The sequence below is a fragment of the Scardinius erythrophthalmus genome (genome assembly GCF_964197995.2).
Source record: "Scardinius erythrophthalmus genome assembly, chromosome: 24".
NCBI classification, from domain to species: Eukaryota; Metazoa; Chordata; class Actinopteri; order Cypriniformes; family Leuciscidae; genus Scardinius; species Scardinius erythrophthalmus.
In genome coordinates this window covers 17001693-17018390 of record NC_138244.1, presented here as the reverse complement: position 1 = coordinate 17018390, position 16698 = coordinate 17001693, and the positions used below count along the sequence as shown (strand labels likewise).

Sequence of the window (16698 nt, the reverse complement as noted above, 5' to 3'; positions counted from 1 at the left end):
TAAAAAGTCTCTATGACCAGAGGCATTTTAAAATGCTGATACATTAGCTGATAAACAGTGTAAGGCTCACTGCTGTCCATTTGCGCTCGTTTGCGTTGCATGTCTCAATCTGGCAACCCGAAGGTGTTTTTTTTTTTTTTTTTTTTTCATGTTAAGGCAACTCAAGGTGTTTTATGCAATCCGGCACAGGCTTCAGTACATTTACCTGATTTAAAGTGGACCTATTTGTTCTGGTCTCTATGAAGCCTCTCCTTCTGAAAATTGCAATGTCCTCTGATTGGTCGGCTGGACCAGTGTGTTGTGATTGGTCAAAAACTTTGAGCGTGTCTAATTCAAAATACTAATAAAAACTAAAGGCCTAAATGAAATATACACTGGCCAAGATACAACTGAAGAAATATTTCTAATTTATTCAAGAAAGCCTGAGACACATTCCTTCACTCTCCAACAACATTAAAACTCTAGCGATACATTGACATCTACTGGCCAGTTCATAGAACAGTAGTTTTCATAGTTGTGGTAATGAACACAACTTTCTGGGCAAGTTGATATACGACCAAAACTGGCCATAATTCAACACCACGTGAACTTTAACATAGATTGTTTTGTATTTATTGTGAAATCATCTTTGTAACAGCTTAATCATAAGCTCTCATTTTCCCCAAATGAAATGTTTTATTTTAGGATAACGACTGGCTGCTTACCATATAACATAAATGTGGACATGAAACACTGATCTGTATATTTATTTCATTATTTTACTTGCAGAGACCGTATCGGAGATACACAACACAAACAGATGTAGGAAACAGTGGGTTCCTGAATGCTCAGTAATACACGATTGTACCAATTTCAAACAAGCATGCAAGAACAGTGTAATACATTAGAAATAAATCACATAAATGCATCTTCTATCTTCACTGACTGTATTTGATCACAAAGTATAACCTTTGTAAGCAGTTTCTGTAGTTCATCGTAAACAGGTTTAAAATGAACAATCCACAGTTAGAGGGTAATATTAATAAAAATTAGCAATAAATGCACAACATCTTTCTTTTGTAAGCCTGTGAAGATATGTTTCAATACAAGTAAATGTTGATGGTCTATGGCTGTGCAGTCAAGTGTGACATGGATAAATCCACTTGACCATGCCAAATTGTTAAAAATGTGGCTCATCTCTTTATGTCATTTCTACAGCTTTGGTTTTTACAGACAATGCAATTACATTTTGTTCATTGTAATTTTCTAGTGATTTTATATTATATTGGTATACCTTTGGTATACATATTTTTTAAAGTTTCATTGAAATCCCAGGGAGATGTAAAGTAATAAATGTAATAATAATAATACATGTAAATTTTGTTTACAGTTTATAAAATTAGTGCATTTGTGCTGTTTTTCTTTAAGCTAAAATAGATTTCAATTGTTTTTGTCATCTAGAAACCTAAATCTTTGCTTGAGCACTTGAAGCAGATTCATCTTCGCTTTATCCCAGCTGTCTTCCCAGTCTAGAAGCCAAACAATTCACTTTAATATTTAATATTATACACAAATATTTGGAACTTATTTAAGTAGCATTACACACTCTACAATTGTAATTTACTTAATTTACAGAAAAGAGGTTTACTCTGGTTATTCATATTATTAAAATATCATTAAACAATCATTTAAAAATAAATTATTTAATAATTAATAAAAATACACTACCGTTCAAAAGTTTGGAGTCAGTAGGGTTTTTTTTAATAACACTTTTAGGTAACACTTTATTTTATAGTGTCCATGTAGTTACTGTAGTAAAAACTATAAATGACATAACATGCAACTAACCCTAAACCTAACCCTATAGTAAGTCTAGTTACTGGTGCTTCACTTCAAGGCATCAATATTTTATGGAAGCTTGTTCTGCCACAGAATAAAACATTTTAAGAGATAATTGCGACTTTTTATCTCACAATTGCGAGTTTACATCTCGCAATTCTGACTTTATTTCTCAGAATTTCGAGATATAAAGTCAGAATTGCATGAAATAGTCGCAATTGCGTCTTATAAAGTCAGAATTCTGACTTTTTTTCTCGCAATTGCGACTTTATATCACGCAATTCTGACTTTATAATACGCAATTGGGAGATATAAAGTCAGAATTGCGTGTTATAAAGTCAGAATTGTGAGATAAACTATTCTGAGGTAAAAAAAAAGAAAAAGAAAAAAGTCAGTCTTTTTTTCCCCCTTAGAATTGGACTTTATATCTCACAATTGTGAGTTTATATCTCACAATTCTGAGAAAATATGTCAGAATTGCGAGATATAAACTCGCAATTGCGTGTTATAAAGTCAGAATTGCGAGAAAAAAAGTCAGAATTCTGACTTTATAACACGCAATTGCGACTTTATATCTCGCAATTCTGACTTTGTATCTCGCAATTCTGAGAAATAAAGTCAGAATTGCGAGATGTAAACTCGCAATTGTGAGATAAAAAGTCACAATTATCATGTAAATTTTTTTATTTTGTGGCGGAAACAAGCTTCCATACTATTTTTATCTCTCATACTACTAATTAATTTTTGTTCTGGACAAAATTTCGGCACCGTTTGTCGTAGACCCATGAATGATGTGCGGCTTAATAAGAAGAGGTGTGCTATGACTTTTATAAGCGATCGAGCGTACGAAGTTCACCTGTTGGGCGGAAAACTGGGTGAAAAAGTCCCACAGACTTAACATCGGCACAGAATTTGTGAGATGATATCTCAGGATCAGAATGACAGAGACTTGTGGGTGGGCTCATATGACTGGCCAGCAAGCACCTGGGACATTGAAGACTAATGTAATAATTGTAATAATATTTCACAATATTACTGGTTTTATTGTATTTTTTTTATCAAAAAATGCAGCCTTTGGCAAGCATAAGACTTCTTTAAAAAAAAAAAAAAAAACATTTTAAAAAATCTCAACGACCCCCAACTTTTGAATGGTACTGTATTTATAATTAATATAAAATTAATATTTTATAATTGTTTATAAATTACATAAAATATTTACTGAACATGTGTTGTGAGACAGTGACAGCCTACCTGAACTGTCGCAGGTGAACTGGACAGAGAAAGTAGCCTTCGCTCCAAGCACTTCTTCTGTGTCCTCAAACACTGGCGGTGGCAGATTCTGCTGTTTGAACCATTCATCTAAACGGTTTCTCATAGATACATCGTTTGCTTCTGTAAGAGGATGAGAACTGAATGAAAATCATTAAATAATCATTTTTATGTAGTGTTTAGACAAGCTGGTTGATATTCAGTTGCTCTGACCTGTCTTTACCCCCAGAAGGCCCAGTATTCGTTCACTCAGATGATTACGAGCTAATTTCTTGGATTTCTGGCATGAGCACTTCAGCGTATAGTCACAGAACGACAGCTGGATATTGGACTGGATATCAACAGGCTTCATGGAAATGACGGGGTCTTTCTGACTGGCCCCCTTCAGCATAGAGCTCAGCTGATTCTGCACCTCTTCAACACTATCAGCCCCAGTTAGTGAATCGTAACCAAAGAGAGGTGATAGTGAACGCAAGGCATTCTGGAGAGCAACTAACTTGGCTTCAGCCTCTGAGGACCCTAAAAAAAGACCACATCATATTTGAATAAAATGGCATTCATTCACGTATTTAATACATGATATATATATATATAGAGAGAGAGAGAGAGAGTGTTTGGGGTTGGTAAGATTTTTAATGTTTTTAAAAGAAGTCTCTTATGCTCAACAAAAGGCTGCATTTATTATGACCGCCGCCTAGCGTAGCTAGCGAAAGCGGTCATATAGGGATTGTCAAAGTTTTTTTCTTTTTTTTTCGTCACCTTACTGAATTTTTCGTCAACGATACCAGGGACACCGAAGCACCGGGGAACATGAAATTTGGTGGGCATGTAGCCCCACTAGACTTCTAAGGAAAAATTTCGTTTGGTCCCCGGGGGCCACTCCCCCCCCGCGCTGGGCCCCCCCAAACCCAAAAAAATGCAGTTTTTCCTAAATAACTACCTGAACCGTGGCACCGAGGATGAAGACATTTTTATGGTATGTTGGTCTACTAGACTTTTACGGAAAAATTTTGTTTGGTCCCCGAGGGCTACTTCCCCCCCTGCGCTGGGGCCCCCGTAAATTTTTCGTCAACGATACCAGGGACACCGAAGCACCGGGGAACATGAAATTTGGTGGGCATGTAGCCCCACTAGACTTCTACGGAAAAATTTCGTTTGGTCCCCGGGGGCCACTCCCCCCCCCCCCGCGCTGGGCCCCCCCAAACCCAAAAAAATGCAGTTTTTCCTAAATAACTACCTGAACCGTGGCACCGAGGATGAAGCAATTTTTATGGTTTGTTGCTCTTAAGGGCCCACATGAACCTAGCCCATAATCACTCATTTGTGATTTACGCCACTCCCATAAAAAAATGAAAATGCAATATTATTCTGCTTTAATCGCCCCTATCTTCAGTGGAGATGTTCAGAACTGCACCATATTTCATGTGTATGATTAACTTGACATCCTCTGGGGGTATCCTCTGCTAAGTTTCGTAGAATTTCATCCATGGGGGGGTATAAAATAAATTCATTTATGTGCACATTTAGTGACTGTACACTCATCGGCCTGTAGATGGTGCTGTTGAGCGAAGGGTTGCTGGTTTAGGATGATACTGTCACACACACACATGCAGGAATACAAACAAACGCAAGCATGCACACACACTGACATCCACACGCACAGACACACCCATACACACACATACAAATCCACATGCACAGACACACACACACACAAACACACACGCGCACACATGTACGCACACATACATACACGCACAGACACACACACACACACACACACACACACACACACACACACACAGACACACACATACACAAACACACACACATACACACACACACAGACAGACATGCACATACTACTACTTTTTTTAGGTATATACATAAACACGCAATACAGCCAAATTACTCAACGTCATTTATTTTTGTGGAAAGCCAGTGCAGGCCTGAGCGGCGGTCATATTTTGTACCGCGATGCGGTACATCTAGTTTTGTCAACAATACAGTAAAAACAGTAATATAGTGAAATATTACAATTTAAGCCTGTGTGTTAATCCATCACTGACAGTATAATATACCTTTCAAAATATGTTTTCATTTTCTTTCTCTTGGACGCACTTATTTGTCATTGACCCTGAAAATGCTTCTTGATTCAGTTGAGTACAAACTCTTGTTTCTACAGTCCGTTTAACATCAAATAAGACACTCATACTAACCTTGTCCTGTATAGATAACTTTATAACTTATGTTCTTTAGTGTGCAGTAAAATGGCTTTACAGATCCTTCAAAATCTTCTTGTGGAAGAGGAAGAGAATTCTGAGAAAAAGCCTGCTTCACCTTCGCACTGGATGTCTTTTCATCTTGAGTTCGAGGTAAGAAAGATATAAGCATTAGTTAGGGGACATGCAAATATATATATACGCACACACATTATGAGCAATACACAAAAGTAAATACACAAACGTACCTGTATTAGAATCGAAAATTGACACTGCACAGCCAAGCAACAGGTAGGCTTTTCGAATGGCTTCTTTCTTGCTGTCGTAGCCTTGTTTGCTAGCACAAGTATATTTTTCCAGGTTGATTTCCACACTACATTTGAAATTCTCATTACACGTCATGTTCTCCATCTTCACATGTGGGGGCTTGAGATTATATACAATAAAAAGCTCAGTGATTTCTGTAAAATACACAAAGATGTACAAGCAGATGAGAGGATTTTTACACTGTACCACTAGCACTCTCTACTGGTGTCCCATTCAATAGCATGCTATCTTCACCTGGACAATCAATCCTGGGCTTTTTCCTCAGTGGAGAACTGGATTCTTGAGGGTCCGGCAGCGCAGGAACAGGAACACGGACTGGCTCTTGTCCTGATGGGAGTTCTGCTGTTGTGGAGATGCTTTTAGACTTCAGCTCTGAATGATCTTTCACTGGTGCCTGACTGATATAGACTACAGAAGTAGCCAGGTCCGAGCTGATGCCGCTGGTCACATGCTCATCACCGATCTCTGTTGTTTTCTTTGTGTCATAGACAGGATTTTTGAGACCCAGCTTATCTAGACGCTCCTTCAGTTCACCTTTGAAGTTCTTCTCAGTGTCTGATATTGGAGCGCCGTTGAGGATTCCTGACAGATGCTGCAGAGCAACTTTAGCTGCCTGGTGCTCCGCCTGTTTCTTATTGGTGGAGCCATCTGAGCAATGTAAGACATGAAAACTAAAGATAAGCAAACAATAGCTTGTAAATCAAAACACACATTTTAGTAAACAGAAAATAAATGGGCGCATCTCAGAGTTTAATCTGGGTCATATTTCATCTGAAAAATAATATATATATATATATATATATATATATATATATATATATATATATATATATATATATATATATATATATATGCAAACTGGAGCTTAGAAACCCAGATTGGTGACCTCAGTGGAAATTCTTGGAAAGTTTATCTCTGCCTTAACCAATCAGAATGATTAAACCCGACATGATGACGTAGCGATTGTGTGAGAGTATAATTGCTGCTGTAATGTGTGTGTACGCAGAGATTCCTACGAACTCCTTGCTGAGTGTGAAGCTGACTTCTGCTGATGAAACTGCAAACTATTCTTCAGTAAAAATTTCTTCAATTAATTGCATTTTATTGACTCCTGGTCTTCATTCATCATATCTGGTCCTTGGGTCTTTAACTGTAAAATCCCCAACAGTGCACTTTGATCTTTGAAACTGCAGTCATTTTACAATCACAAACAGCTGTATATTACACACTGCATGAAAGATAATATCTGACAAAGCATTATAGGGGCACTTTAAAATGGTCTTAAAATATACTACATTTCCTTAGGAAAAAAAATAATTATGTCTTTGTTTTTGGGGTGAAATATGACCCGAATAGTGTTCAAACAATCAATAAAAGTAGAAATCACCTTTGTCATAAAAAGTGAAAGGTCCATTGAATTTGAGTATGCAGATAGCTGTGTTGTCATCATTAGCAAACTCTTCTGTTGGCTTTTGTAAATCATTGGTGTCGAAATGATCCATGATCACTGACCTGTACGTCTGCCCTGTTGTAACACAAACTAAATCCGTTATGCTCTTTTGAAAATCATTTTAACATATTCTAACATATCTGGCTCACAATAACACCAAAAAACTACATTAGCAATCTCACAACATATTTTATTTGAAGTTAAGCCTCAAGTAAGAGTGAAACACTTTACATGTGAAAATACTAACGTATGACTTAATCTTTGGCTTTATTATTGATATTGATAATAAATTTGATATCAAATCTACACTTTTTACTTTACCTTCTGCTGGAGCACTAATGCGAAGTCTTTCCCATAAAACTTTATAAGCGGCTTCAGTTGCTTCTTCCTTTGAAGAGCATCTATCAGACGCAACTTCTTGATCAAGATCCACAGTCACTTTACTAAAGAAAGTAATTCCTGAAATGTCAAAACAAAAGATATTTATTACATGGTATATCCCAATGAAACGGTTTCTCAAACAAGAAAGAAACGTAGGGCAGGACTTGATTTCATCTATTGGAATTTAATTGGATGGTTGTGAAATTGATCTCATGTGAGTGACAGGTTATACCACCCTCGTGCCAGTAAACACGTCATCAGAGAAGAGAAGAGACAACACAATCTCATGGAAACTTATTTTACGTTTTGACGAATTGGTGGTTAATTCATATTAATTCTTGTGATCAACGATTTTGTACGATCTGCTTACTCCTCAGTGGCAGGTAAGTTTAAAGGTCCTTGCACACTTACATTTTTGTATGTTTTTTCATATTCGTCATTCAGTGGCTCTGAGTTGTCAAAACACGTCTCAAAATGCTTGCTACGGATGCGAAAAACACAGAAAATCAAACCAGATTCAATTTTTTTTATGACGGACGAAAGTTGTGGAGGCAGTGTGTAAACATGATTGACACAATGTGAGGTCATATTTATTTTTTAACGTGCGAGAATTTTGGACTAAGGGTGGGGTAAGGGGAGGACCTTTTCAAAAGAATAATTTTCGTACAGTTCACAGCATACAATTTCAAACGAAATTGCCACCTCGTAAAATAGTTTTCATGTTTTCCCATGAGAATGAGTTGGAATCACTGCAAAAGGAAGGGGAATCTATTTTGATTAAAGATAACGAGAGTACATGAATTGTACTTTATACAAACCCATAGGAAAATTTAAAGGGAACCTCTGGCGAATTAGTCTTCCAGATTTTGACATCATCCCTTCACCACTCTTTAGCATTAATAACTTATGTCTTATAAGCTGCTCCATTACCTGGACAATCAATCCTGGGATTTTTCTTCTGTGTGGCTGAAGAACTGGATTCTTGAGGGTCCGGCAGCGCAGGAACAGGAACACGGACTGGCTCTTGTCCTGATGGGAGTTCTGCAGTTGTGGAGATGCTTTTAGACTTCAGCTCTGAATGATCTTTCACTGGTGCCTGACTGATAGAGACTACAGAAGTAGCCAGGTCCGAGCTGATGCCGCTGGTCACATGCTCATCACCGATCTCTGTTGTTTTCTTTGTGTCATAGACAGGATTTTTAAGACCCAGCTTATCTAGACGCTCCTTCAGTTCACCTTTGAAGTTCTTCTCAGTGTCTGATATTGGAGCGCCGTTGAGGAGTCCTGACAGTTGCTGCAGAGCAACTTTAGCTGCCTGCTGCTCCGCCTGTTTCTTATTGGTGGAGCCATCTGAGCAATGTAAGATATGAAAACTAAAGGTTAGCAAACAACAGCTTGTGAATCAACACAAACCTTTAGTGAGACAAAATATTTAACCCATGACTAACAGCAGAAGTGCAAGTTACCTTTGTCATAAAAAGTAAAAGGGCCGATGAGTTTGAGCTTGCAAATGGTTGTGTCATCATCATTTTGAACAAAGTGTTCTGTCGGTTTTTGGAAATGCTGTGTGTGGAAATATTCCATGATCAACAACCTGTATGTCTGACCTGTTGCAACAGGAATAAAAAGCAACTTAAGTGTCAGAAAATCATTTAAACCCTAAAACGCCAAAGAACTTCAGAGAATATGTGTTCAAAATAAGGTCTGGTCATGTTAAAATATTGTGAAAATAGGTTAAAATCGTTGAACCTTAAATCTTTTTGTCCGGAAATGTAAAACTTAAAACAGAAGTAAAATGTTATTAGATGAAAATATGTTATTTGAGTTCTAATGTGTTGGGAAATACAGAGAAACTAATTTTCTGAGTTATTTTAGAGGCACTCTTGCCCATTAAAGGGTTAAAACTGCACATATATTGCACAAACCTTAAATGGATTTATTTCCAGAAATGTTACATGTTTGGTTAACTATAAAGTATTTAATACAGAGATTATGCTTATAAAGTACTTTATTAGTGTTAAATAAAGTAGAATTTTAGGGCTCAAAAAACAGTGAAACACTTTAGGTGCAAACTTTTTGTTCTTTTCATTGTATCTTAAGCTTAATCTTTGTTCTTTACCTTCTGCTGGAGCACTGATGCGAAATTTTTCCCATAAAACCTTATAAGCGGCTTCAGTTGCTTCTTCCTCTGAAGAACATCTATCAGACGCAACTTCTAGATCAAGATCCACAGTCACTTTACTAAAGAAAGTGTTTCCTGAAAAAAAGACTAAATTACATTGTGATCATAGTTTCATCTCAATGCATGACTGTGCACCATTTTTCAATACTACAGTACAATATCTGTTTTACCTGAGGAAGATGAACAGGAGGCCTCAGGCTGTGTGACTGAGCTTGATGGTTCATCTGTGCTTTCGTCCTGTAATTTCAGCTCCACAAGTGCAATGTATGCCACCTCCTGGTGGGCTCTCTTTTTGTCGTTATACACCGTTGTGCCAATGAAAGTTTGTCCATTTACCCTCACTCTAGCCCTATAACCTGTACAGAGGATATGAACTGTATGATTACTGTTGAATGAAAGATTTTCCATTTGTGCATTACCACTTTTCCTGTACAGTATCTAAACATATACATGTTTTATTTGTTTCAAAGGATTATTATGCATTTAATGTTGCATGGACTGATGAATTTGTTACCCTGTGCTTCCTGAACCTCTGTAAAAACAGGAAATTTGTCCTCTGGCCATTTCTTTGCCTGACAATATTCATAAAGATGATTCTTGAATTTAAGTGGGTTGACAGGAAGAACAGGATCTGTGGATGGAGAAGCACGAAAGAATCAGACGAACTGAAATATAGTAGGACTTACATGTGAACAAACTCAAAATGATTTAAGGTGTGTTAAACGTGTGTGATTTGGTTTATTTATTTGTTCTGGGTATTAAAAGCATGACATCCCCTGAAAAAGAAGTGCACTTAATAGTACTTCATGTGCACATGCAGTGTCCTTCAAATCTCAAAAGTATGTTTTTCAAAATCTGTTGCACACTTTAATGAATGTTTTTAACACACTTAAGCCAGCTTTTAAAAAGTGCACTTTGTAATGATGTCAAATTAAAAGTACTTTTTAAATATTTTTTTAATATGCTGAGATTATTAAAAAACACATAAAGCACTTAGTAAAATTTTTAATTAAAATGGCATCAAAGTATATTTGAGTTTACCGTAAATGCTTATCGGTACGTTCAGCAGTACACTTTAACCATATTTTAAGAACAATAAAAGTAAATAGGAAATTACATATTAGACCTACTTAAGTTGATCAAAAAACACTTTAAAGTTCAGATAATTGCATGTTTATATTGCTAAATTACTTAATCAAAGATAAATATGAATGGTCTTATTTTCCTCTCACCATTTGTCCCCTTCTCCAGGTTCCCCACTCTATCTGCCAGGTTGTGGATTTTCTTCTCATGTTGATCTACTTTTGCCTGCATCTCTTTAAGTTTGTCCACTTCAGGGCCCAGGTTCACCAGGAGATCTTTGTTTTGGTCCAGGAAGTCCAGAAGACTCTTCATGTCCTGTTGTTTTTCCTTAACATAAAGTCATGTTTTTAAAACATGATCCAGTTCACGCTTAACTACTTAACTTTTACTACTTTACTTACTTCAACATTTTCATCTTGGTTCCCATCAAAGCGTGAGATAAAGTCTTCAATCCTGTCTTTCCATGCTTGCTGCTCGCGATGCAGAACTTTCATGGTCTGAAGATCGACCTGTTGGCCGTCTACTTCACATGGGGCTTCATTGAAACTCCTGTCCAAGATGTTATTAAACTACATAGAAAAAAAATTATACTGGTAAAGAGTAACATTTATCCTAACCGTTATTATTATTAAATATTAATAATGGTAATACTATTTTAATAATAGAATTGATTAAAATATTATTCATTATTTTTCATCCACCTGTGTTATCTCCTTTTCCAAGCCTTTCAGTTTTGGGATAAGAGGTTCGAGCGTCTTGGCCAGCTGCAGGACTGTATTACGATGACTTATCATGTCCTCATTATTCATTTTCAAGTCAGGCGAATGCATCGCATTGTTCCGTACTTGTATGACCTTAGTTATGACCTTAATTGTTGAAAAGAAATAAGTGTAAAATGTGTAATCCAGCACACAGTGAGATCTACATTGTTTGAATATCCGAACTGATACTACATAGCATTTGAGAAGTTTAAAACGGATATAGAGGTTCAGAGTGACATAATGCTGAAAATGATCATTTGAAGGGAAAAACAGGATATTTGCATTTCAGAATACTTACATTTTTCCCTGGGATGTTGTTGAAATGTTTACAGAAACTCATTAAGTTCAGGATGGCAGAGACATCAAACTCGGAAAACTGGCAATGTTTGTGTTGCCCACGTGGCATATACGCCTGTCATGCGAAACATGCAATCAACAAAGATAAAAATGTAATGGACATTGATTTTTGTTCACTGACACTTCCCCATATGCATCAAGTCAATGCACTCAGTTGCAACACTATAATAATACAAAATCAATGATGAATGTAATGTTATCCATGATGAATGTAACTTACCTTGGCAACTTCCCACTTTTCTGCGGACCAGAGATGTGGCCGGCAGTTTTCCCAGTGTATTCTGTTTTTCCCCCCATTATAGTTGGCCTCAATTTCTTTCTTCCAGCATTTACACAATTCGCAGAGAGACTATGGGTAGCAGCAAAGCACAGTTTGAGAGACAGGTACAGACATTCCCAGAAACTTCGATTCTTATTGACATTTTTTTAGGCTTTATGGATGGCTGGATGGATGGATGGCTATTTGTAGTATTCCTATTTGTGTCCACTTTTTTCTATAAGATGGATGGATGGATGGATGGATGGATGGACCGGACAGACAGAGTTTAGCTACTTTTTCATCATTAGACCAAAACAGATTTTATTTTGCAAGCAGCCTAGTAACGTTAAAGCATTTATGACACAGTACTAAGATATATATATATATATATATATATATATATATATATATATATATATATATATATATATATATTTGGAAGAATGGCTGAAATGTGTTCAAAAGGTTTGACAGCTCTTAATACCTTATGGATGTAAGTTGTATAGCCTAAATAAATGTATAGTCAGTAAGTTAATAGTTAAAATGAATTCAATTGTTAATTTTATATGAATTGCATTTCTACATTGTATTTCTACATTGTCTACCTTTATAGAGCAGCAGCCCATTACAATGGGCGATTATTTGTATTTTATTTAACAAATACAGTGAAATGATAAATAAAGAAGGCTATTTCGATTGTTTAACGTTACATTGACTTTGCATTTACAGTTTACCTTCTTAACATCGCAGGTTTTCTTCTTACAGGTCTGTCCATTGAGCTCCGGTTTGTTTCTAATAGAGGTGTGATAAGTTTCGGTTTCCTTTTCAATAAAGTCCTTAATGCAGTTCCTCAGTAAGGAAAGACTCTCCGTTGTTTTCAACCAGTTTTTGTATTTTTCGTCCCCGAAGCGTGTGTAAGATTGTGTGCTGCTCATGGTTTCTGATTAAAACCCCACAAATAGCGAGAAATGACTCTTTGTTGCAGGAGAGCAGCGAAGCGATGAGCCTCGACTGTCATCTTCAGCCGGTCAGCTGACTCAGTCCTGAGGTTGCCAGATCATCGAGAAATCAACGTTGTGCTTTACTGTTGCACGTCCTATGATATACTGCTGTTTAACGTCTTTGTTGACGTTCGTCATGAATACTATGGTAAACGTGGTAGCTTTCAGAAACTTCTGAAGGTATTTGGGTGTTTCTGCAACCACGGACATTTTTGTATCAACTTAAGCGATTTGTATGTGGGTCTATAGGTTTTATTGGTTTACCCTTGTCCCATACTCAAAATAAATAATAAAATATGAAAACGTATATTATTCCATTTTGATCTAAACAGAGATGAAACCTTGCACTTGCAAGCAAACACGTGAACAGAACTGTATGCAAAACATAGGCTACAATTTAAATATTTAATTTAAAGGAGCAGCTGTTAAATGCAACATAAAAGAGCTGTTAGTTAATATCGCCATCTAGTGGAGGTAAGAATCAGAGCGAGCTTTTATTGCCAATGAATTTGTCTTCGTGACAGCTTTCCAGAACACAGAATACAAGAATATAAATACATAAAATAATGTGTGTATATATATATATATATATATATACATCAATGGTTTCTTAACATCCATAGATAGATAGATACAGTTTTTTTTATTCGCTTTGGTACTATTTTCACAAGTAAGGTGTACATTTTCAAAACTCTTAGTACAAAAATCCAAACTGATCACACTTGTAACACAGCTAGTCATTCTTTCAAAACCTGATGTAATGCTTTCAGTCAGTTGCACATGTTTTCAGTCCACATAATCATTGTTTCAAACACAAGATTATTGTAATATGTAATGAGAACATTTGGTTTAATCACAGAAACACAACAGTATGATCTTCTTTCAATTTAGTACTTTTAACAATCAGCTCATTCAACAGCAAACAATGCAAGATACATGTTTCAAATCACCGTTGTTGCTGAATTAATTGAATATAATGAATATACTGTAGTGGACCTTTATAGATGAAGGTTGAGTTACAGTAATCTAACTACCATGTCTCTACCATGTTTACAGTATCACATGGCGTACATACTGTAATGTAAAATGCTGTATTTGATGCCGTCTGTCTCCCTTCTACTGATGCATCTCTGCACTGTAAAAAGTAATACCTAGATCTAACTTATAAAAAGTGAGGCAAGCGGCTGCATTGGATGTTTTATGTTGATTCAACTTGCAGCCTTTTTTAAGTATATTGAACACATTAACATTACTTAATACAAACACAACAAAATCGAGTTGAGTTAACTAATAGTACTAGTATTACTCAGTTGGATAAACCTACTTTTATTGGTACAGGTAACTTATTTATGGGTTGCTACAAGTAACCTGTACTCATTTTAATTAGGTTTTATGAACTTTATTTTATTAGTAAAATTAACTTAATCATATGTGAATAAACATTTTAATTGAGTCCTGGCTATAACCTCAGAAAATAAATCTAAATGTCTATATCCTGCACTACAGTTATTAACTTTACATAAACAGACTTTGTCAATAACAATTACAAATTCAGTTGAAGAAGAAAAAGATGAGAAGGTAGATTGAAGACAATCATTTATTCAATATATTCAATGTCAAGTGTCAACCAGTGTCACTTTTACCAGTGACTACAAAACAGCAAATAAATGTGCCCGCACATGTACACTCTAATATAAAACAAACACTGTAGAAGTGTATTTTCAACCTGTTCTGAACAGTACATTGAAATATCCAAACTGCCCAAGTCATAACATCACATTGTATCATACTTTAACTGCAATGTCAAAAATGACATGATGATGGCTTAGGATGCACGGGGTCCAATCCCACAAAAAGCCTCTGATATATCTCAAGTATACACCAGTTATGAAGGGTACTTGCGGTCGAGAGCATAGGTAAGTCCAAACAGGTTGCAGCATGCTTTCGACAGGTTTGGCACACCTCTGACCACGGGCTGTCCTTCTATGATAATCCCAATCGTTTCGGGATGATGGCACATGCAAATTTTCAGTGGGCAACTCGTGTTTCAGCCCGACTCTATTGGTGGAGACAAAAAAGAATCAAGAGTTTGGTCAGACAAATAGGAAATAAGATGAATATAACTCACAAATTCAAAATTGTACTTTTGTTGCTAAAGGTGGTGGATACAACACGGATACGTGACTAGAACATGTGACCAGAGTGAAGTCTACCATGACAATGGCATATAGAGTGTGGGTACTAAACTATCATGATCTACTCTAGCATGAGTGTTGTCTTTTTCTAAAGGATGCATTACAATAAAACAAATGCAATTGTCCTTGCCTGTACCTGATTGGTCTTCACATTACTGTTAATTAAGCTACAGTTTAAATATCTTTCAAGAGCAAACATAATCACCCCATATCATCACAATATTAATACACCCACTAAGCAAAATTATGTCCAAAAGATGTCATTTCAACGTCTTTGTCACAAAGACGTACGTTGAAAAGACGTCCACTGATGAGCCAGAATGAAGGTTTTTACGTCTTTTTTTGAAGTGTTCTGTAATGAACGTTCATGGAACCTCCATACAAGGTTGAAAACTAGTTCAGAAGTGGACATACTTTCAATGTCATTTAAGATCTCATTTGGACAATTTATACTTATTCTAGACCAAATAAACACTCAGGATATATTAAATTAAAACTTACATATATTTCAATGTAATTTCTATGTGTAATTGCAAAGCAATTCACAGACAGTGAAGTTTCTTTTCATGATTTTTGGACAAACACGCACTGACACCTTTAGACAGTTTAGCATCTGTAATTCACACATATTTGGATCGTGAGAGAAATCAGATTCGAACCAGGGACTTTAAGCTGCCTGAAGTAGACAGTAAAGATTTCATGATTTTTGGACAAACACACGCTGTCTGGGAGTTGCTTTGTAATTAGAAATTACGTTGAAATAAACATGAGTTTAATTTAATGCATCCTGAAAGTGTTTATTTGGTCCAGAGACTTGGTTTAAATTGTCTAAAAGAGACATTAAATTACATAAAATATGTCCACATCTGAACTGGTTTTTAACCTTGTATGGAGGTTCCATGAACGTCTATATTGGACTTACAGAACATGTCAAAAAAGACGTCATAACATTCATTCTGGCTCCTCAGTGGACGTCTCTTCAACATACGACTTTTTTTGACAAAGATGTTGAAAAGACGTCTTTTGGACATAACTGTGCTCAATGGGACAGACATAAAAATAGACAAGTAGCTTTAAGCCCAATACATACGTGGTGGACACTGATGAGGTCTTCCTGTCTCTTCCCCATGTACTCAATCAGGCATCTCAGGACCGCTTCTCTCCTTTTCTCCACAGAGGCAGATGAATCCTGTCAAAAAGTATAATCTGATCAAATTGTAATTTAATTATTATCATATTTTATATTGAATTGAATTTTAATTATATTCTGAAGTTTTTCCTACCTGGATGTGAAGCTCGAATACCCCAGGCAACAAAAGTGCTTGGGTATCTAAAGACCAGGAAAATGCATGTTAGAAATAAGGTTAAAAATCAGTTGTAAATGTAACTTCTT

At 36.2% G+C, this 16698-nt stretch overlaps 1 protein-coding gene and 1 long non-coding RNA gene across 3 annotated transcripts in view; both read right to left on the bottom strand.

The window, feature by feature from the left end:
* Positions 1-147: 147 nt before the first annotated feature.
* LOC308684871 (uncharacterized protein) lies at positions 148-13163 on the bottom strand. 2 transcript variants are annotated; one of them, XM_081356222.1, is made up of 19 exons: positions 12844-13163; positions 12071-12199; positions 11792-11905; positions 11434-11598; positions 11134-11301; positions 10882-11059; positions 10164-10280; positions 9820-10005; positions 9587-9724; positions 8934-9074; positions 8398-8817; positions 7408-7545; positions 7024-7161; positions 5871-6284; positions 5558-5770; positions 5307-5450; positions 3301-3606; positions 3070-3210; positions 148-1508 (listed from the first exon to the last, which is right to left on the bottom strand). In XM_081356222.1, the coding sequence occupies exons 1-19, from the start codon at positions 13042-13044 to the stop codon at positions 1420-1422; spliced, it is 3540 nt and encodes a 1179-aa protein (XP_081212348.1). In that variant the 5' UTR covers positions 13045-13163; the 3' UTR covers positions 148-1419. The 2 variants fall into 2 exon arrangements, with proteins under 2 accessions (XP_081212348.1, XP_081212347.1); XM_081356221.1 differs by having other exon boundaries at positions 9587-9736; positions 12844-13154.
* A 1530-nt stretch (positions 13164-14693) lies between these two features.
* Positions 14694-16698, bottom strand: part of LOC308685120 — a 3016-nt gene continuing 1011 nt past the window's right edge. Inside the window, exons 2-4 of the long non-coding RNA XR_014029430.1 lie at positions 16589-16635; positions 16396-16494; positions 14694-15168 (exon numbers count right to left, since the gene is read on the bottom strand). This is a non-coding gene — a long non-coding RNA (uncharacterized lncRNA). The remainder of the gene's footprint in view (positions 15169-16395; positions 16495-16588; positions 16636-16698) is intronic.